The 22,029-nt window shown below is 40.9% G+C and overlaps 2 protein-coding genes across 2 annotated transcripts in view; one reads left to right on the top strand and one right to left on the bottom strand.

Annotated features, from left to right (window-relative positions):
- PAK5 (p21 (RAC1) activated kinase 5) overlaps window positions 1–22,029 on the top strand; it is a 185,506-nt gene that overhangs the window by 3,404 nt on the left and 160,073 nt on the right. The gene's annotated exons all lie outside the window — the stretch shown is intronic.
- Window positions 3,880–15,463, bottom strand: ANKEF1 (ankyrin repeat and EF-hand domain containing 1). Its single transcript, XM_052697763.1, has 9 exons — window positions 15,118–15,463; window positions 14,500–14,699; window positions 13,620–13,769; window positions 12,865–12,988; window positions 11,216–12,038; window positions 8,244–8,470; window positions 6,953–7,125; window positions 5,645–5,779; window positions 3,880–4,105 (listed from the first exon to the last, which is right to left on the bottom strand). The coding sequence occupies exons 1-9, from the start codon at window positions 15,461–15,463 to the stop codon at window positions 3,980–3,982; spliced, it is 2,304 nt and encodes a 767-aa protein (XP_052553723.1). The 3' UTR covers window positions 3,880–3,979.

Raw genomic sequence — 22,029 nt, 5'->3', positions numbered from 1 at the left:
TAAGACAAACATTGAAAAGCCTCAAATACAGCCCCATATCAGCTGGAAAGAAAGCCCTACCCAAACCACCTGAAGAAAGCAGTTGGAGATGGGAATAGAAATTCCTGACTTGAATCCCTAGGTCATGTTCCTGTGGTATGTTTGGGAGTGCTTCCTAGATGAAGAAAAGCTGCTGCCCAGTGCCACAGGACTCCAGAGCAACAGGAAACTCTATCTCTGGTAGGTCCAATTGCTAGGAAGTGGCATAAGACAAACAGTGCCTTGGGCAGGGAAGCCCTCTGTGACTTACAGCTATTTCAAGCCCTCATTAACAGAAGTATAATTGGTGAATTATAACTCCTTACTGTGGGGACTGTGGTGAATGCTTCTCTCTCACACAGTGAGAGCTGTCTCCACAGCTGTGTGTGCTGGTAGCTAACCTTGCACTGCACATGGTGATGTGCCTCTCGCCTCTTCCACCCCTGCTCACTGCGCTCCATCAGAGAGCCAGTCTCACAGTGCAGTGGCTAAGACAAGCAGTAGGAACCCCCTGGGGTAGTTATACTGATACATTCTACTTTAACTGGGCTGCTTGTTTACAGCAGTGCACATTTTTTATTTCTAATACATGAACACCTGTCTCAAAAGAAATGAACAGGTGATTTTTCACCTACAAACATCTTTTGCTCACACAGCTTAAATTTACTAAGGGCATATAACGCCCACAGAATAATACTGAAGACAAAAAACACAGCTCATTCTTACTGTAGCCCATGATGATGTATATGTATGCCTTGCTGTCAGTGTGTGAAGACCATGTGATGTTTTGTGTCCAGTTCATTAAGATTTTTTGCATGAATTCATGTTCCTTTAAATGCTTAACTTATAACTGGTCTTTAGCATGTAAATAGTTCACCTTGGTAGTCCAAAGGGACATTAATGACTGCTCCAGCTTGTGGGGTGTAGTCAGCACGCCAAGGTCAGCCGGAACACATGGGTGCACTACATCCTGGCATGGATATCTTCTAACATGGCTGATCTCCTTCTGGGAAATACAGGATTGGATATAGAAGATGTGTGAATGCTCTGCTTTTTTTTTTTTTTTGTGTGTGTGTGTGTGTGTGTGTGCATGTGCACCTATCATGTTCCTCTTCCAGCCAATTCCAATATCTTTAAAAAGTTGAAAATACCTGATGTAACACTGGTGTGCTCAGGGAAATTGAGTAGAAGGATACTGACTGCCCCAGTTTGTCATGCAGAGGTCTGTCTAGGACTGCTTTACTTCCTGGACCTGGTTATCTTGATAGCATAGTGCACTTGCAGGCAAAGGACCTGCACCTCCAGCCCACTCTGTGCTGCCTGTGGGCTGTTGCTGTAGTATGATGGGGGAGTTTCCAGAAGTGCTCCTCAGGCTAAAGCCATCCCATCTGTTTTGGTCTGCTTGTACACAAATACTTGTGAGAGATGAAGTAGCAGCCTGCTGTGCAGAATAGTAATGCACGCTAAGGGAGAACCAATATTTTGTTCTACATTATGGTGCATACAGTGAAGGCATAACTTCCTCCCTTTCTTTTTGTGGGACAACGTGAGGAGATTGTGTGAGTCTGCAGCTCCTTCTGGCTGGGATGAAAAGGCACAAGGATGAGGCTTATCAGGAATTCTTGTGGGAGCTGAAAACAACCCCTTTCAGTGCTTTTTTTTTTTTTTCCTTCCAATAGCCCTTTCTGAGGCTACTCACCAGCAAGCTTAATTCTACATCGTTATTTCAGCTGATGCAGATGACACCTTCTGCTATCTAGATTAGCTTGTTCCATTTAACTTCCAATTGCCTTAATGCTTACAATTACCTTAACAAACAAAAGTCAGGTGTGCAGTGCTTCTGCAGTACTTGTGGAGAGCTGAGCAGCTGCCTCTTAAAGGTGGGGAGTTCTTTTGATTAATCTCTTCCAAAAGCTGTATTACCTTACAAAATAAGCTAGGAATTTCTAACTGTCCCTCTCGACTATTTTGGTAGCTATTGTTTAGTGAACTGACCTCACATCTCTCCTTCTTTAAAGATGCAGTTTTATTCATTGCTGTTTGAGCATTCTGCTCCTTGTCTGCACTGCCTTCCAGGCCCAGCACTCCCTGTTGTTTTTATTCACAACCATCTGCAACCAAGCGGAAGTTTTGTGCTGACAGGCAAAGATGATATGCTGATGTTAAGAATTCCAGGACAGCTGATATGTTGAAACTGTATCTCACTTGCCCTTAAGGTTTTTCTTTATATTAGATTATTAAAATGCTACATATATAGGGGTGTTGTTTCAAAGTGGGCGACTTGTTATAAACTAATCATACACAACTGTGTTTATCTAAATGATATCTTCAGCAGTGGTATTTGAAAATACAAATAATAGATGGGTTTAGTGAGGGTACTTCATGCTTGTCTTGGTTATCTACTAATTTTTAACATTTGGATGTGCAGCTGGAGCTTAAAAGGATTTCCTGCATGTGATGTCACACAAGCAATGAGTGGTGATTACAAGGCTATATATAACAGCACAGTCTTTCTCCAGAAAGTTCCAACGAATGCACATCTTTCCTCGTACCTGGGCAAGTCCAGGCATGGAGATGTTGCATTATGTGCATGTCAACAGTGGCAAAAATTGGTCTTTATTGCAAGTAATGACAAATCAGAAGGAAATAACTTATTTTGAAGCTCAGATACCAGAATTCAAGATTTGCAGCTTTAAAAGTAGGAGAAATAGAAGTTTTCAAAATTAACTGTGTTCTGGACCCAGATGGCTTTTTGAGCTGTATCAGCATCTGATTTGATAGTACTTCTTACATTATTATTTTAATGCTGATCTTATTTGCCCATGTTAGTGTCTCTTGCTTAAAGGACCTGAATACCATTGCACTGTATGATCATGGAGTGAACTGCTCTGCTAGAAAACTTCCTGTAGTGTTAGCTGAGGTCCTGAAACGTGGCATTTTATCCCTTATGCATTATTTAACTAGATTCTTCTCACAATCTATGTAAATATATATTCTTGGAGCTTCTAAGTAAATTGGGCAGAAGGTTCCACAGGATATTTACACATTGTACAGTCTTATTTAATGTGCTGCTCTCCCATCTTTCCTGTTTTTCAGTATTTTGAATGTTCTTGTACTCTACAAAAGGGTAGGTAGATTTTATTTTGCTTCTTCCCATTCTTTGCTTCTTTCAAATCTTTCATAGCATTCATTCCTGCTTCTTTGCTCTCTAAGCTGCACATTCCCAGTATTTTCAGCCTCTGCTTACCCAAGGCTTATCATCTGCTATTGCCTTTGTGAAGCTCCAAATCAAGCTTGCTTCTGTACTCTCAACTATTTTGCAGATGTACTCAAGAAATGTTGCATTTTGGTCCTAAGATTCATTTTGGTCCTAAGATACAAATCTTGATATTACATGCTTCCTATAACAAACTTTTAGTACCTCTTCATACTAAATTATGGTAGCCTGGTCAGCTTCTTTCTAAGACACCAGTTTCTCCATCGCTGTGTAACTCATTTTAATGGCAGGACATCATCTGTTGACTTCATTTCTTTGAGAAGACAGGCGCTGATGCAGATTAATTATGGCTGTAGCTCTTAGTACAGGAACTTGCGTTCACAAAATTTCTGAATGTTTTTCAAAGTTTAGGCCAGTTAGCTGAAAATTTCCTTTACAAACAAAAAAGGTGAGTGTTTAACAACAGTGACCATTCTGCAAAGTGCACTGAGCCAGCTCAGATGCTTAAAATTGCAAGGATAAATCTTTTTCAATACTAAATTCTTAACAAAAGATTATGTGGTGCAGGCAACATCATGTACAGAGGAAAAACTAGCCTTATTTATGTATTTATTTATTTATTTATTTTACTGTAACTGAGATAAATTTACTAAGTACCACCTGGTCCCTTTCTTACAAAAGAGTAGCCCTCTCTTTGTCCTCTCAAGTAAGTGCTGAAGTAGCTTCTTTCAGCTTATTCTGTGCTTATTCTGTAACTTTCCTCTTAAAGGGGCTCTCAAAGTTTTCTGAGTCCCCACCAAGAGTAGATCGCTCCAGGAGCAATTCTTGCTTTCTTACCAGCTCCTTTGTTGCAGCATCAGGGGTCCAAATCTAGGAAAAAAAGAATATTTGTAGTTAACTTAGGCATGACTTCTGTGACTGAAGCATTTAAAAAACAAAACAAACAAAAAAACCCCAAAAAACAAAGAAAACCACCAAACTGTTAGCTAAAGAGAGTCATGCTGTAGCACTTGTTTCCATCTTGAGACACAGAAGAAAACTAGTGCAGAATTCCTGCAGATAGCACAGCATTTTTTATATATAAGCAGAGTGCTCTCTCTCTTATTACTTCTCATCTGTAATATGCTGAGGGTTTAGCTCGGGGCAAATGGGAACGGGGGGAAAGATGGCCCAAAGCAATTTCAAAAGGACAGACTCAGGCCCAAGGTTCTCATAGCAGAAAATAGTAATTAACCATAGAATCACTGGCAGTGTTGTCTTATTCCTGAGACCACTGCAGAAACTAGCACGGGTCAGAGTTGGGGAAATGGTAAACCAACATGAAACAGAAAAAACTTCTTGGTTAGTAATGGTATTCTTTTCCTTAAAAAGTATGTACGTACACGCACTTTGTGATCCACCATTTCCTTTTCTCAGTTGCTTACATGAACAAGTTCTAAAGCAAAAATTATGCCTTCAGTATTTTAACTTTAGGGTGCAAATACTTAGTGGGCTGTGTTCCATGCAGTTCAGTACCTGTCACAAATTAAGTCATCGTGTGATTGAGAGGGCAAGTTGGGCACTGGTGCTGGTCCCATACACAAGGATTCCTGCCTATTAAGTGCACTGCATGAATATTAAAATTCATCTCATGAACACAGTTGCATTTTATTGTAGGTCTACTTTGATCCTATTTTAAAACTTGATGTGAGCTTGACTTCCATGATAATTGTATGCATATAATACATATACACATGTGATATTTTAGTTCATCGTTGTTTTGTGATAATCTGTACCCTGTATCACATCATCTAGTTAAACATCAGTTCTGGGTTTGGTTCTACAGCAAGGCCTTGTACCTGTAGGTTATCATGCACAGAGGAAAAGTGAGTTAATAAAATCATAACTAGCTAGAAAACAAAAAGAACTCATCTTCGATTGAGCCATGTTAGGAATCATTTACTTTCAAGCAATATTTCTCTCCCTGAATGAAGCCACTCCTGTGTTCCTGCATTTTAGTAACTAAAGGAGGAGGAGAGAGCAGACAAAATCTAGAACAAACCTACTGGAATCAACTGGGACTCCTTCTATAACATCTTCACTAAAGGTGTAAACCTTTGTCTCTTTTTGCTTTCAATTTTGTTGAAACGTCAAGATTTCTAATAATCTATTCTGAAATGTATAATGAGAGAGAGAGGTCAGCTTCTGAAAACATGACTGGAATATGTAGTACTGGCTCTGAGCAGCAGGTCGTGAGAAATGCTGTGTGCTTTGCTACTGCATTTTGACACTGGGTCAGTCTCTTTGCTGGTATAATTGGTCCACCTTCAATTAATTAGCAGTTACAAAACTCTACATACCGACTTCCAAAGAATGTGATTAATCTACCTTTGACATAAAACTATACTTATGGTTTGCTACTGTACATACTTTTCTGGGTTTGAATGCAATGTCATCTTTCTTAGTAGCACCACTGCTTATCAGAGAGTTCAGATAAACAACACTGTCCTGTGCTGGTTTCTCAAGGTGGGGTTTTTCTACAGGTGGCAGAGATGTATGTGATGTCTGGAAGAAAAGAGGTTAATCAGTTAAATATGTTACTTCTGGAAACAAAGCATGCATCCAATGTCTTCTGTTACTTATTACTTGTTTTACCATCCATTCACAGGGTGTGTATTTTGTGTATTTGAATCTATTAAGTATCATTTGTTTTTCTTAAAGCTTTTTTTTTTTTTCTTCTTTTAATATCAAATTTGTGAGGGGAAGCCCTTTAAAAAGGAAGAGGTGACTCTCCTTTCTGGACTTTAAAGCATTAGCTGCCTTTCTAAACTCCCTAGACAATTGCCTTGTATTGCTGGTGTTCTGATACTGCTCTGGGTGATGAATAACTAAGCACCTATGGCTGTAACCCTCCTTTCTATGAAAGTCTCATACTGTCTCTCAGAAACTGTCATGATCTTCAAAAGGCGTAAATGAGCACTTGGCTACTGTGACATATGGGGTGGGACTGATGAAGCAGACTTCCAGCAGTGCAGATACAGTTGCATTTTCTTTCTGAATAGAATCCCAGGTCTGATTAGCAAGAAGCACTGGTGAATTAGAAAGACCTCATCCACAATAGAACAACCAGAATGTGATCTCTGAGGCTTATGTCAGCATGGGTAGTTCAGAAACAGCAAGGTTCTCAAGGCACAGAAGGGCACAGAAAATATTCAGAAGTACAACAGATCGGTGTGGACTTTAAGGAAATAGGACTCTGCTGAACAGTAGAAAAGGAAGGACAGTGGACAAACTGGGAAAGCAGAAGTCAACAAGCATGATCTTCAACTTGTTCAATTAGCAGAGTAAAAAGACTCTCCTACTGTCTAGAAGAGCTGATCCTGTCTTATCCTGTGAAGAAGCACGTGCTTCTGTTGAGAAATTATGGTTACCAATGACTCAGCATTTGCAATATCATAGTGGAATGATCGTAATCTTCAGGAGATAGGAAAGAAGAGGAAAAGCTGTGCCCCATCAGTGATAAAGGACAGAGTTCTGGAATTAGGGAAGACATAAGATTCATAAATTATGAAGCCACAGATTTGATCATTGGTCAAAAAGAGCTGGCAAAAATATGTGCTGGCTTCTGAAAATACCCTAACAAAGCTGCATGCTTATGGAGAGTTGAACAGCAAATAAGTGAAAGAAATAAGCACTCTAGCTATTAACAAATCAGTTCTTTGGCACCATTTCTCATACCTCTTTTTTCACATCTTGTACTTCTGCAGGAGTTTGTGTAGAAGGCATCTTTGGCTTTGCAACCTTTCCTTTCTCTGCTCCTTTTTTCTCTGGCAAATTGTCCAGTTTATTTTGAAGCAGGTCAATTATTCTAGAATCTGCAAATACCTTAGCAATATCAAGAGCATTTTTTCCTGTATTTAAAAATAAACACCTGTGTAAGCCATGAAAATATTTCCTGGCACTTCTTATTGCAATTGGATAATGGTGCTACAGTCAACATAATTTAATTAGGCATCTGCTTTATCAGCCATTCAGCATGCCAGCGACCTGGCTGGTGCTGGTGTGAGGGTTGGCAGTCATCAGCACTGCTTGCAAAAATAAGTGCTTGCAGAAATGAGCCCTGAGACAAGATATTGCAGGACTTCTTGGATGTGGTTTCTTTGCTCTTAATGTCTTGACATTTGCAGCTTAATATACTGGTCTTTCAGGTTGTAACTTTGAGCTTTGAGAGCATTTAGCACTCCAAAATGGCTAGCACATTACAAGAGTTGGAATTTAGAACAAGTTCTTGTATGTTTCTGCACCATTCAGTGATTGCTCTGCAGCTGGAAAGGAGTTGAGGGAAAAGTCCCATGGCACAAACAGGACTGAATCAACTGCCACCCACATATATAGAGAGAATTTCATGGTAACAGGAATGCAGAATACACAGCACTTCTATAAGCAGAGCTTCACCTTCTAGGAAAAAAAATCTCATATAGCAATGTTCCTTCCTACATTATAGCAAGGATTTAAAATGTGATATTAACACTTTAAATCACTCTTAAAATGGAGAAAGTAATACTAATTGAAGGATCTGCAATGAGGAAGTAACACTTGATTATCAGTTCAGATTTGTTGTTTTTTTTTTTTTTTTAAGTCACTTCTATTCTCATGGAGTAGTATTTACAACATAAGCAGCAAGAAAATCTTTAAGCAGTGTTGCTTGTGCATACAAAATAATAAGCGATTTAAACAAGTGGCAGAATACACACTGGCCAAAACCAAAATCTACTTTTTCATAAAATAATGCTAATACCTGGCTTTAAGGGGGGAAAAGAAATAATCTTATATCTCTGAATATAGCTTGGGAGGAACAGCTTTGCCAGGGATGTTTTCAGCCATGGTCTTCAGAGGAGTAGAAGAGGAGTTGTACTTATTAATCATGCAATTAGTTGTCTTGCTTTACTTTCTAGGATTCCAGTAAGTTTTTATTCCTTACAAAACATGTATACCATTAAGTAAGGAGCCCTCTGGGGCTGATACTTACCGTTGCTGTTTGTTGTTTGGATATCAGCACCTGCATTGATTAAAAAATGTACTATGTCCAATCTACAAATTTCTATGGCTCTCATTAGCGGTGTTGCATTGCCTACTGCAGGTGCATCTATTGCTCCTCCAGCCTTTACCATCAGTTCAGCAATATCTAGGTGTCCATTATAGCAGGCGTGATGGAGGGGAGTCCACATGAAATTGTCTGTTGCATTTACATCTGCCCTGCAAAAGAGTAAGAGATGCTGTGGCAGATGAATCCAGATACAGCTCTAAGTATAGTCAGTCTTAATTGCACACTGAATGACATAATTCATGTAAATAAGTCTTTTCATATTGCTACTGCTACTTTGAAACGCTTCTAGAATATGATATGTGGCATACTCTATTAATCTTAGTTATTGACATGTCCTGGCTAGTGATCGTGTTTCTCTCTAAGTTGAGATGGGGTCCTTTGCAGGGAAGTTCTCACAAGTACAAAGAAAAACAGTTATTCCCATTTAGCCCACTTCTGTGATATGCTGATATTGCTCGTGTGCCAGCTTTAGTGGGGTTGGCCAGAGGCAGAAAGCTTCTGGGCCAAGAGCAGGTGCTTTGAAAGACATGGCAAACTTGCTTACTGTCCAATTGAAGAATGAGTTAGAGAAGATCTATCATAGAAAATCTGAGGATTTAAAACTTTTCCAGCTACTAGATCATTCTGCTCCCAGATCAGTAGCAACACATTCTGGAGGATGCAAGTGTTTTGGGGTAACATTTGCAATATGCTGCTTTAAAATGAAACTTTGAGAAAAGTGTGATCAGCCTTTGGCGATTGGCAGCCTTCAGAGGTATTCTCTGAATAGAGGGGGTGTGGAAACAAGAGCCACTAGTGCCTCTTTGTGGTGTTAAAAGGGAAAAAAATACGGTTTCCCCATGTCTTCTGTCATAGGCTGTTCTTTGTTTGCACCCAGATCTGTCTTCCATGTATGCCATGTGTGGGTTCAGAGGTGGGTCAAAGCCTCATGAAGGGTATCCCAAAAAACTTGAGTGCAATTATTTAATTTCTTCTGTGTGTAGGGCTGCTTAGAGGTACTGAATTGAACTGCCACTGTCTTCTTTAGGGACAAACAACTGATGTCAGCCTGAAAGACGCCGTAGGAGGGAGAAGGAAGCTGACCGCTTCCCCAGATAGCTTTTTTGCTTGTCCGATCATATGGTTAGTATTTAATTCTAGATCAAAAGAATGGACTAATGTATTTATTTCAGGTTTAACTGTTCATGTTTTTCAGGATGGGAGTGACACAGTGCTGACATAAAATTCTTCAACATTTTCTCCTGATCAGAATTTGACTTATTTCAGAGTCTTTCTGAAATAGGATAGAAAGCAGATACCACCAATTTATGTTTAACCTCAGTATTTTCTAAATGTTTTGTTTTCTGTTTGATATGCATTTGTAACACCATACTGAAAAGGTCATTATAAGCTACTTAAACTCCCATTCCAAAACAAAAGCATCTGTATGTTCACACTGTTGAAAGATATAAAGCTAAATGCTGTCCTGAAAACCTTCCTATCCACTTTGTGATTTCTATCAATTTCAACTCTCAGAAATAAAACCATTTTTTTTTAAATTAAATTTGTACCTTTTTAGATCTGAATGTGATGAGATGTGACTCCAGTGCTAGTAAAGTTTGATGAAAGCAATGGAAATGAATTTGCTAGATTAACATGATAACTCTTGCATCTTTATCTTTGGAAGTATACACATTTATACAGCTTTACATGCTGCAGGAAGGTCAGTGTAATTACCAAGGTGCATACATCTGCATGTGCTGTTAAGTCTTTACAGGAACTAGAGCAATGACTAGACCCACTTGTCCTTGGAAATGAACACTGGAGTGAATTCAAGCTATAGGAAGAGCAGAGAGCTAGTATAAACATCACTGTCTTTGAAAAATGTTCATGTAAACATTTATCACAATGGTGATAAAGGATGGCAGTTGGCTCACAAAAAAAAAAAAGAGATTATACTATTACCCAAGTATGACTGAATCTCTCTTAAATTGCTTTAATTTTTAAGCTGTTAAGATTTTTCCCAGGTGTAGTCCCAGGCTAAAAATTGATGAAGCACTTCTGAATTGGGAACAGACTAAATAACAACAGGCACTTCTGGTGAAAATCCTACTGCTTCAGCTGCAGAGGCTGCAGGGAAGTGATTATTTGTAGGCTGCGTTCTCTCAAATCATTTGCATGCAAAGGCCTGACATGTAAATGCCTGACAGGGAATTCCAGGACTGCTTTTCGGTTCACCTAGGTATGTCTTGATGATTTCAGACAACCTACTTGTGTCTGATTTCCAAAAATTCATTCATCTAATTTTGGCAGTTCAGTTTTGAGGATCTCAGAATCATAAGGGTTGGAAGAGGCCTCTGGAAATCAGCTGGTCCAACACCCCTGCTTCAGCAGGTTCCACAGAGTAGATTTCACAGGAGCACTTCTGGCTGTTTTTTAAATATCTCCAGAGAAGGAGACACCACAACCGTTCTGGGCAGCTTGTTCCAGTGCTTCCTCACCCTCACAGTAAAGAAGTTTTTCTTCACGTTCATATAGTGTTTCCTGTGTTCCATTTGTCCCAAATGCACTGCTGACAACATGGATATCAACAAACAACTAGATGGATTTTGTAGGTACTCTGCCTCTAACTGAAATGTCAATAATACAGACTAAAAAAAAATCAGAACTGGGTAACTTCTTAAGTGGTTTTATTTCCTCATTACTAAAATGTAAAAAAAAAACAACAACAACAAAAAAAAAAACAAAAAAACCCAACCAATAGACTAAACCTCTGCAACTCAGCATCTTACAGAACTAATTTTTATGCTAAACATTATGCAAATAAAAAACCAAACTATAGCCTGTAGTACCCAACTATTTACTGCAAATTTATGCTCTCAAAATAGCAATTAAAAATTTTCCAGAATTCTTACCCCTTTTCCAGGAGGTACTGCACAACATCTATGTTCCCAATTGTGCATGCAGTCATCAAAGGTGTTTTGTAATACTTATCTTTTATGTCTACTGGCACACCCTCCTCAAAAGCTTTCTGTAGAGATAGAATATCTCCTGCTCTGACCAGGAAGTTAATATTCATGTATATTTTCCTTGGTTCATCTGTGTACCAGGCACGGTCATCATGCACAGGATGGGCAGATGGGTGGTCTCGGTTAATGTGGTAGCTATCAACAGTGCTTTGAACAGCCTCAATCATATATACAGGGATGCCATCTTCCCTAAGCTGACATGCACTCTTTGGAATAACACAAATTGGCATGGGGACAGCAATGCTCTTTTTGCCTCTTCGTTTCTTCCCTTTCTTTCCTTTCTTCCTTTTGGGTCCAAATGATGTTATCAGACAGCTTTTCTGCAAGTATTTAAAACCTTTAAAAAATTCTTCGATGTTTATTCCTTCAGAGTCAGATTTTTCGTGTGCTTCAGCAATAGTTTGTATTTGTTCAGTGTCCACGAAGGAACACTGCTTCTGAATAACTGATATGAAATCATCTTTGGCTACAGTCCCATCTCCTTGGTCGACAGCCTCAAATGCCTGGAGGAGGGCAGTCTGGTGCTCTAAGGACCAATCATATAGCCTCAGTGCCCAGACAGGGTTGTTTTCCTTAGCTCCAGGCTTGGACTGCTTTATAAAGTTCTTTTCAATTTTACGCAATTCTGTTGTTGCTGCTTTAAAACCTCCTTCCTTGGCAACGGCTCTCGGAGTCTTAGCTAACAAGTTTGTCCACGTAGGATCACAGCCTAAAAATATGAACACATTTCCATTGATAATGTATTTGAATTAATAATCACTAATAAGATAAGAAACTTATGTATGAAGCTGATTAGCAGAGGTCTACAACTTTCTACAGACTTAACTGTAAACAGCGATAATAAGTGGAATTATATCAGTGACCCCAGACTGGAAGGCTAACAGCATATCTATTTCTGTTTCCCACAGTGAGATTCATCAGACAACCCATGCTCTACTTCTTTGTCCATTATTGAGTACCTATTAAAAGACAAGTTCTGTGAGAATTTTACATTTTTACTTAAAGAAGTGAGCAAGTTTAAGAAGAAACTAAGATTAGAATGTCACTCACTCTTCTATATCCCACCCTTGCCATCTGGTGACAGACCACAAGCTAAGTGTTAGGATCACAAGAACAGAATGCAGGATTTTGCATGATCCTATGGGAAAAAAAGCTGAAATAATATGATCATCTAATTTAGAAAATGATCACAGCTGCTTTGGTGTATTCATGGGTGCTAAGCTTTCCTTGTGACTACACTGAGATTGGGTTGATTAATTCATCAGTGAGGCAAAATACAATTTTCTATTGAAAGTGTCAATATAAGTTATACAAACCCACGATCTTTCTGCAGGTTTCTTTGAGAAATGTTTTTTATCTCATCTTATCCCTGTTAGTAGATATAAATAATAATAGCCTATGTTTGGTACTTGTTAGTGAGAATTACATTTGCCAAATGATACTGAAGAGCCAAATCCTTCATAAATGCCCAGGTGAAATCTTTTTTCAAGCACACAACAAACGTACAGTTGTAAAGTAACTTCTTTTTAACGTACCTCTTTGTCCTATAAACTTGCAGCAATTTGCAAATCCTCCCTCTGCAGCATAATGGAGGGGTGTGTTACCATTCATGGCAATCAGTCCCAAGTCTCCATTATAAGCTGAAATAATCCTCAAGACCTAGAAGAACAAAGACGGGAAGACATCTGTGTTTCTTAGGATGGGAGAAGTATGGGAGTGATTTGCAAATAAAATGCAGTGTCATTTACTCCCAGTTTATACAGTGAATTTCCCTGCTGTGCCCGGCTGATCAGTGCACTCATTAAGCTTTAGCTCCCTATAGTACATGCCTTATTCAGGAAATAGAAACCCTATTCATTTGTAGATATCTAGGACAACATTTGCTCCTGCTAGCGTGCTGCAGGTGACTACCTTACAGTAACACTGTATGCAAAATCATGGTCTGCATGATTCAAACTACATAATTTTATGTACTTTAAAGACCATACTTGAGACATAGTAGGGAAGAAACTGCCTAGCTGCAGATGTCTGTATCTGCCTTTCTTACAGTGGTAAGATCTCATCCATGTTATACAACTGTGACATGATGCATGTTGAGGGAAACGAGTTCTCCAAATGAACTGTTCACATCAGACAGCCACTGCAACATTCACTCAGAGGTACAAAAAAAAGGTTCTCTAATTCTGAGATTGGTGGCTACTAATTATTATGCCTTGATCATCTGAGATACTGGACTTTAAAAACAAAACTAAAAACCCAAACAGCAATATTTAACACAGTGCAAGTTTACCTCAAAGAAGCCTCCTTTGGCTGCAAAATGTGCAGCATTGTGTCTTTCATTGTCAAATAGGTTAATATCACCTCCTCTCTCAAGTATACCACGCACCACCTCAAGAGCACCTTCTCTTGCTGCTTCCATTATGGCAGTGCGACCTGTAACCTGCCAAGTAGCAATAACACAATTCAGAATTTGTAGTGTATGCTAATTTAGGCTGGAAATATCCTCTGGTGTAATATGATCTGATTGTTGCGAGGCAGCATAAAATGGAATGACTTTTTAGATACTATTGAAAAAAAGAGACAAATCTAGTAACTTCAAAGATGTTTGGAAGCAAACTTCAGGAATCTAGTCTTAATGCTCCTAAGAGTAGTCAAATCCCAGTGACTCAAGAACATTAGTAACCAGAGTCACCCAAATAGTTGCACAAAAGAGAGAAAAAAGTTTCTAATATCTCATTATTACCTTGAATCCCCTTCAGTTTTTTCATGCTGCAGTGACATTTTAGTGAACAGTACTTCAATCCTGAGAAGTTTGGGGCATATCCAGGCAAAATACGAATAAGCACTGCTCCACTGAAGTATAATGAGCCATGATTTTTAAGAGTTGACCCAGTTATACTTCTTTTTTTTTTTTTCAATATTTTTATTCTAATTTACAAAAATCTAACACAAGATACATGGTTCAAGCAAAAGACTTAAATATCTGCTCCTGAAAAAAAAAAAAAAAAAAAGGATAATAAAATAAAGAAGGGAATAGATGCACACACAGAGTTATGCACTTGCCACTGCTGTGTTACTTTAATGTGAGGATTTATGGTCATATACTGCAGTCATCTGGTAGCTATTCTGTACTCCTGTATATGCATTCTTAGGTACTGAAATATTCATACTGGGTCTCTTGCATTGGGATTTGCTCCTCTTTCCAAGAAATTCAGACAGATTTCTTTAATATCATGAGCTTGCTCACAGGCTTGCAGAAATACAGGCTTCCCATCAGTACTACAGTTGTTAATATCTGCACCATAATCCAGGGCAATTTGAGTGCAGTGATAGTGCCGTCTAGTAGGTAAAATACAGTAAAACAAAACACCTGCAAAGAAAAACAACAGTGATTATGGTGTAATGCCAAATGATAAGAGGGGTTATTTACACTGTAAACTTCACAACTGAATTGACAAACTCCTTCAACCAAGACCCATTAACATCTCTCAGGGCATGTAAATACAAAAAAAGAATTTTTATTTGAGGGCCTTTGAACTCAGGAAGTAAACCAGAACTGAATACTTGACTGCTCATAGCAGGATGCATAGGAAGTACTGTGATGTAAGGGCCCAGATTGTTCAGGGAGAATAATTTTAATTCCTACCTGGTCACTAGCTTCTGTTGAGCTTTAAGAATTAACCTCAGCCAAGGTTTTTCTCCACAGATTTAACATAACATATACATCAAGTACGTAACACAGAAAGGAGCCATTTTATGCTGGCTTAATGAGATTCCTTTTTACTTACCTTTTCCTTCATTATCAACAACAGTCATGTCTGCTTTAATTTCTGCTAGTAATTCCAGAACCAAGCTATGGCCTAGCTCAGCTGCCTTCATTGCTGGAGTTCGTCCCATTTTGTCCTGAACATCAGGATGAGCTCCCTGCTGTAGCAAGAAACTGCACATGTCGATGTCGTTCTTAATGCAAGCCAAAGAAAGAGCACTGTGTCCATCCATAGGCTCGGTGAAATTGATGAGGTTTGGAAATCCATTCTGAATCAGCTTTTCTATTTGCTTCTTGTCCTTCTGGTGAACACACTGGAGAAGTTTGTAGATCTGTAAGTTTCGAAGTCTGTTATCTACTGGTAACATTCTGAAATGAGAAAAAATGGCTTCTTTCAAGGCAATGATTTCTGCATGGAACACACAGATGAAACTACTCTCATATGCTAGAAATTACAGGAATCAAACTATGTTCAAGGCATGGAAATAACTACTTATCTACTTGGCAGAGCACAGGGTTCCGTGTGAACATATAGAGACTACATAAACACTGCACCTTGCAAATTGCTTTTTCTTGTTATCAAAATGTTCTAAAGAAGTCTTATTCAACATGAACTTAATGTTAAGATGTTAAGGAGTTGTTATAATCTGCAATTACTTGGAATCCCAAAGAGAGGTTGATTATCTGCCATTTTAGTACCGTAAATAGAGATTTAAAAAAAACCACAAGACCCAGTTACAGGTCTTGCTAAAACACAAAATAGATACTGGCATCACTTTGTCTGTACCTGAACGCCTTCCTTCTTAGGTAGCTGATGCATGAGCTTTCTGCTGGGCTGTGACATAAGAGGGTAAACTGAATTTCTCTGTGGTAAATCCCTTGTAGAAAAAAGGTAGAAAAAAGTCTTGTAATGCAACAAATGCTTCTAGAGAAAACTGTGGTGCAGAACATCAGCTTCACATTTGCCTTGGTTATGATTTTTTTTTTAAGCTTTGTGTTCTCTGGTATCTGGTCTCAGTTCTTGTGTATGGAGGAGCAAGCAATGGTCAAGACCATTTCTGTTAAGTGAATAGGAAGCTTCCTATCAGCTTCAGCAAACCTTGGATCAACCTTTGCTCCAAAAATGACACGTACAGGACATGCAACAAAAAATGTGGAGGTGTAGTGTCCCTTTAGAGAACTTTTTCTTGGAGTGTAAATGGAACCATGTAGCAACTTGCCTGGATGCTCTTGAGTGTTTTATGGATGTCCAAGAGGAGGTGAGTTTTAAGAAAGGTGAAGGACATGTAATTTCAATAGGCTTTTTGAGGCACTACCTCCCATTCTGTAAAGGAGGCCTGAAAGAAAGCTTCAAGAAAAATAGCATGAAGTGGTGCTATTCTTAGAAGAGGCTAATTTTCTAAAGCATTAAAGTGGGCACTAAAATACTAGTAGTGTAATCTGTCCAGAATAGATTAGCTGCTCCCTCAGCTAGATAGCTTTCTCTAATTTCAATGTGACATTGCTTAAAATGCATTTGTTTGTTTGTTTGTTTGTTTGTTTGTTTCTGGTAATTTTGTACAACCCTCACTCTGATCATATATAAAATAGTATCTTACGACACATAATGAACAGTAAATCATATCTGTCCCCTGAGCCATTACTGTGTAATGCTGATGTTCTGAGAAATGGAATAAATGAAGATATTTTATATTTTTTTCTGATAGGTGTTGCAACTATATCAGCACTCTAGTTCTAATGTTTAGAGTTCAGAAATAAGGCCCATTCTGGGTAGGGGGGAAACCAGAATACCCTGTGGTGTCCACCTTTCTGAGCAAAGTGCCCAGACAGGAAATTAGGCAGTGAGGAGCAGTAAGAAGGCACTACAGGGAAGGCTCTTACACTGCTTATGCCTCTGGAATTCAGGAAGAGAAGTACTTTTAAAAACGTCTAGTTGGAGTGCTGCTCTCTCATACTCTTGTTCTCTATCCCCCACTATGCCACTGTAGTTAAGGAATATTTGTTTCAGTCACAAAATGGGACTGACTTTTTCTTCTCACAGTATTTGCAAGCATTCAGAGAGCCCAGGCTTCTCTTATTGTAGCAATTTTTGAGCAATCAAAACAGTACCCAGTCGCTTCTTGTTATCCTGCACAACAGGAGGCTGTTTCCTAACCCCTGGCTTCACCCCTGAAGGCGTAACAGCAGCTCTGCCGGAGCCCTGGCCAACATGGCTGGCTGGGAGCAAATGGGTGAGTGCCTCACTCTGATGGCTGGGGCACCCAATGGGCTCCAGGGCTCTTCTGCAGCCTGCCTTCCTGTCCTGGGGAGGCCAGGTGTGTTCTCCCACACCCAACCCAGTCTGCAGAGCTCCAAGGAAATCAATACTCATGTAGTCACGCTGTCTGGAGAACTGACAAGTCATTCTGTTTGAGCATTTTTCCACTGTTTCTTAGCACTTTCTGCACATGCCTGGATTTTGCACAGTGTTTATTCAGGAGCTCAATTAGGGCTAACATTTGTCTTCTCTTCCTTACTTTCCCCACCCCCCCAAATCTGCATAAGAAACTATATGCTCCCTGTAACCAGGTTAGTAAAGCTAAGGAGCACAGGAGCACTCTTGTAGCTGGTAAAAATTTGTAGTAACATGCAATGAAGGCATGAACGGACATACTACTCAGCACGTATGCATTTGGATTTGCTTGATGGATTAGCCTTGAGACTCGTAGCAACGCTAGAGCCACGGCCTGCACAGCCACCACGAGGAGTGCCCGAACACCAGCTATCCAGCAGCACTGCCCAGAACGCCGATTGGTGGGCAGGACAACACGCCTGCACACCGGCCTGAAGCTGAACTGTGCCTCGCACCTTGTACGAGCCAAGCTGCAAGAAAGCAGCCTGCTTCAAAGCGTTATGAACCAACAGTTTCCAGCAAAATCACCATAACATTTTAACGGCGGCAGATAATATTTCTTTGCAGCATCTCTTAAAAGTGACCGGGTCGAGTTTTGTTAGGAATTTGTGCAGGAAGGGAATGAAAGACGGGGGAATAGAAAAAGCTACTCAGCGTCCGGTGGAGTCGGCAAGAAGCGAGGTGGCCTTGTGTGCCGTGGCAATCCTCTCCGCTGCCGCGCCGCGCTCCCCTCAGCGCCGCGTCCCCCCGCGACAGCGCGCCGACATCGCGCCGCCGCCTCCCGTAGCGACGGGCAACGCCGCGCGCCTCCCTTAGCGACGGCGGCGCGCGCTCGGAGTGGCGGGTGGCGGTTGGCGGCGCGCGGGCCGAGAGGCGGCCAGGTGAGGAACCGCGGAGGGAGCCTGGGCGGGGGATGGAAGCATTGACCGAAGTGGAGAGATGAGGAGAAAAGCTCGCGATAGCAGATCTCCTGGGTGGCAGAGCGCCTGGGTGGCAGCGCGATGTATGTCAGGCACGTTAGGCTCGTGAGGCTCGAATTGAAGCCTAACTGCCAGTAGACCTGACGGGAGGAAGAAACGCAAGTAAGTATCCTCAGGAAAAATAGCACTAACAAACAGGGAACGGAGCACAGTGCTGTTTGAGGAAGCTGCAGCGGGAGCCCCACTGCTGCTGGCTTCTTCCAAGATGAGTGTGCATCTCCTCCATACTCTGCCTTCGGTGCCTTCGGTGCCCCTGGGGATGCGGTGTGGATGTGGCACTGAAGGACATGGTTAGTGGGCATGGTGGGGGTGGGCTGGTGGTTGGACGTGATCTCAGTGGGCTTTTCCAACCTTAATGCCTCTATGATTTCACCTAATTTCAACCTTCAAGTGCCACTGGCCACCTGGCCCTGCATTCTGTTGTTGGGCCTGGCTGCATGTCTACCCAGGACGGGCTGTTGAGCTCTTTGCAGAACTGACCTCTAGCATTAGGAGCTTCAAGGCCGAACTCAATGTCTGATACGAAGTATGTTTTGTCAGGGGAGTGGTGGTACACAGCTGGATACGCGTCCAACAGAACACAAGGGCAGGCGATCCTCGCACAAGACTGTGTGGTGAGTCACAGAAATAGATAGAGGTACTTCTTAGCACAGAGCATTTCATTATTTTCCTTGCAAGGAGTGTTGCACAATAGCTATTTCATGCTAGTGCCCTGTAGTGTGAGTTGGCTGAATTATTACTCTTGCACTTTGCTGTCTTGGTTGATTGTTTTCTATGGAGAATATATTGTCTCTAGGCCTGATGTGATGCAAAACCTAAATAGGTGCAGCAGTACTGTGTAGGGACAGCCTCCGAGGAGCCTTCACGGTAACATGGATGAATGCAGTCTGCAGGCCATAGCAGAGAGGTTTTACCCTCCATGTTTGCCATGAGATAATCTGTAGTAAATTAGCTCCTAACTAGGACTAGTCCAAAGAACATTTGTTACTGAGGAGCATGTATATTTTCCCCTTGTTTCTCTCTCATAAACATTAACCTCAATCAGTCCTACAAGATACATGCCTCATCGTGATGGGTAAAGCCTTCATTACTGATGTGATCACTTTACAGCTCCAAAGCAGTCTAATTACACATGAAGAGATTTCAGTGATGAATAGCTGCTTCAAAGCATTTGAAATATAAAGACTATGCAGTTTTGTTTTGTACTAGAATGTGCCAGACTGACAGAGCTACATAGCCCCTGTACAGAACAAGTGGAATAATATAGCTGTCATCCTCCATAGAACGTTCTGGTGTAGCATTGTGCTGGCATTTAACTGCCGGTGTGAAAGCACAAGGGCAAATGGACATCCCACAACTGGCCTCTGGAGGGAGGCTGCTCTCTGCGAGGGCTTTCATGCTTGTTGGCACTAGGATCGTGCTCACAGCAGCGGAGCTGGGCTTGCTGATAACCTGACATCAGCAGGAAGGTACGCCTGGGAGCTGCATGGTTTTGGCTTAAGCCTTTTACTGCACAAGTAATTGTTACTGTTTCTCATCTCTCGAGATTCTGACACTACTGCAAAAGATAACTGCAGCATAGTGCATTATGCCCAAAAGTCATTCAGATTTGCCAGCATGACACAAACGTACACATTTGGCTAGTTTGGAAGGTTGTCTGGACTGTTCTAGCCAGCTGAAAATTGCACTGAAGGAGCATGCAGTCACACCAGGGCAGCAAACCGGGGTGTTAATATTGCTAAGTCCCAGCCTGGCCCATTACACTGCAGTGCTGTGCAGTGCCCACAAGGCACATGCATAACTGATGCTGATGAGCACAGACACAGTGATAGTGACTGTGGAGTGACAGCTTTGCTACCTACCAGAGCAAACTGCACTGCTCAAGTTAGGCAACAAGACTAATTCTGGAAAGAGCAGTGATTTTCTGGAGATGTTTCCCAGGCTCCCTTCTCTTTCCTTTCCTTGATGACATTTTGTGTAGCTACTAATACTACTCAGATAAATGCACAACTCACTAAACTTTTGATTTAGCCTATTTTTTTCTTTTCTTCATGCACTTTCTGTAATCACTTGCTGTCAAAAATAATGCTTGTTCATTCTGCTGATTAATATGTGCTCTTAGAAATAAGCCCTTGCATAAAAGAGAAAGACCAGGAAATAACTGATGGAAATGTTCAGTAAGAAAGCTCTGCAGTAACTGGTAAGCAGGAGGCATTCCTCACCCAACATTGGCAAAGTATCAAAAGGGACAGTGGAGCAGCCTGGAAGTTGCCCACTTCCCAGTATGAGTTCCTCAAGTACTGCATGGGCCAGCAGGAGGGCTGGGTTTCTACAGTCAGGTGAGATTTCCAGTGACAATTAGGTGGGTAGGAATTTGAGTGGAGTGGACTACTCTGGATATCCTCAGACTTCGTCACAGACTTAGTTGGCTGTATTTGTTCTCTAAAAGCCTCTGTTACTGATCCCGAAGGTTCTACACCCTGTAAGTCCCTGCGAAAAAGGAGTGCTGCACCCCTTTCATCACCGTTTCTTGTGAGAGTCTCTCTTCTATTAAGCCTTGGGTCTCTGAAGTTATTCCCTCTGATTTTTTTAGGTTTAATGCTATGCTGTGGAGTCCATGTAATGTATTGAGAGAATTCCAGATGACTTTCAGTGGGAGTTTGTCAGGCCTATTAATAAGTGAAGCTCTGATTCTTTCTTGATTAGTTCTTTATCTTCAGATCATAATATTAAAAAGCTAGGGGGAACAAAAGATAATCTTTTAGTAGCTCTTTTTCAGTTAGCTTTCACACTGACAAGTTAGGCAGCAGTGAAAATATAAACTGCTTTCACTTGTCCCGTCTGTACTCATTCAGCCTGTCTCTGTACCCTGTGTGAAGTATGTGGTGCAAGTTCTTTGTTTGCAAGACAAAGAAATAAATGAGTGTTGCTCATCTGATGTTACATGAAGCTAATGAAATATTGATCACATGCTTCACGACATTCACAGCAAATAAAAGGAAATACTTATGTCGTCTGTGGTCTGTCGCACAACTTTTCTGAAGGTGCTATCCCTCAGCAACACTGAGGTATTGCTGCAACTTTTAGGAAGGCAAATAGAAGGTGAACATTAAATGGAAAGCAAAATTATTAAGGCAGAGACTGGAGAGTTGTGTGCATTCCGAGCCTGATGGAGAAACATCTGGATTTCCAAGCTGCCTGTTGAGTTCTGTGCTGCTTACTGTAAGGAAGGGTAATCTGCACAAAGAATGTTTAAGAGCATGAAACCCCTGTTCCAAAGCAGTGTGAGGCTACTGAAATCCCTAGGGTCATGCAGGGGGAATTCCTGTACAGGAAATCAATTGGTTCAGTAGAATAAACCTCGTTTCTGTTCCCTTGCTTGGCCTTACTCAGTTGTGGTTAAATGAGGAAAGCAGATGACAGCCATCTGGTAATCTTGCTGTTGACAGGCCCGGCTGGGAGTCCTGGCTTGTCCTCTTACCAGTGTGTCCTGCAGGGACAAGCTGAGTATTTGTGAAGAGAAAAGGAATGTTCCACAGTTGAGAAAAGACAGAGCAAGATC

The sequence above is a fragment of the Tympanuchus pallidicinctus genome, unplaced genomic scaffold (genome assembly GCF_026119805.1).
Source record: "Tympanuchus pallidicinctus isolate F22 unplaced genomic scaffold, pur_lepc_1.0 scaffold1, whole genome shotgun sequence".
Taxonomy (NCBI): domain Eukaryota; kingdom Metazoa; phylum Chordata; class Aves; order Galliformes; family Phasianidae; genus Tympanuchus; species Tympanuchus pallidicinctus.
The sequence above is the reverse complement of the archived record's forward strand: the minus strand, read 5'-3'. Positions and strand labels throughout refer to the sequence as shown.

Excerpts from the sequence above, each read along its gene's own strand:
- ANKEF1 (XM_052697763.1), bottom strand. The coding sequence starts at position 15,463 with ATGTTACCAGTAGATAACAGACTTCGAAACTTACAGATCTACAAACTT. Across the intron at positions 14,700-15,117 it reads TGTTGATAATGAAGGAAAAG|GTGTTTTGTTTTACTGTATT; the intron begins GTAAGTAAAAAG and ends TTTTCTTTGCAG. Across the intron at positions 5,780-6,952 it reads TACAAGATGTGAAAAAAGAG|ACATCACATACATCTCTGCC; the intron begins GTATGAGAAATG and ends CTTTTCTTCCAG.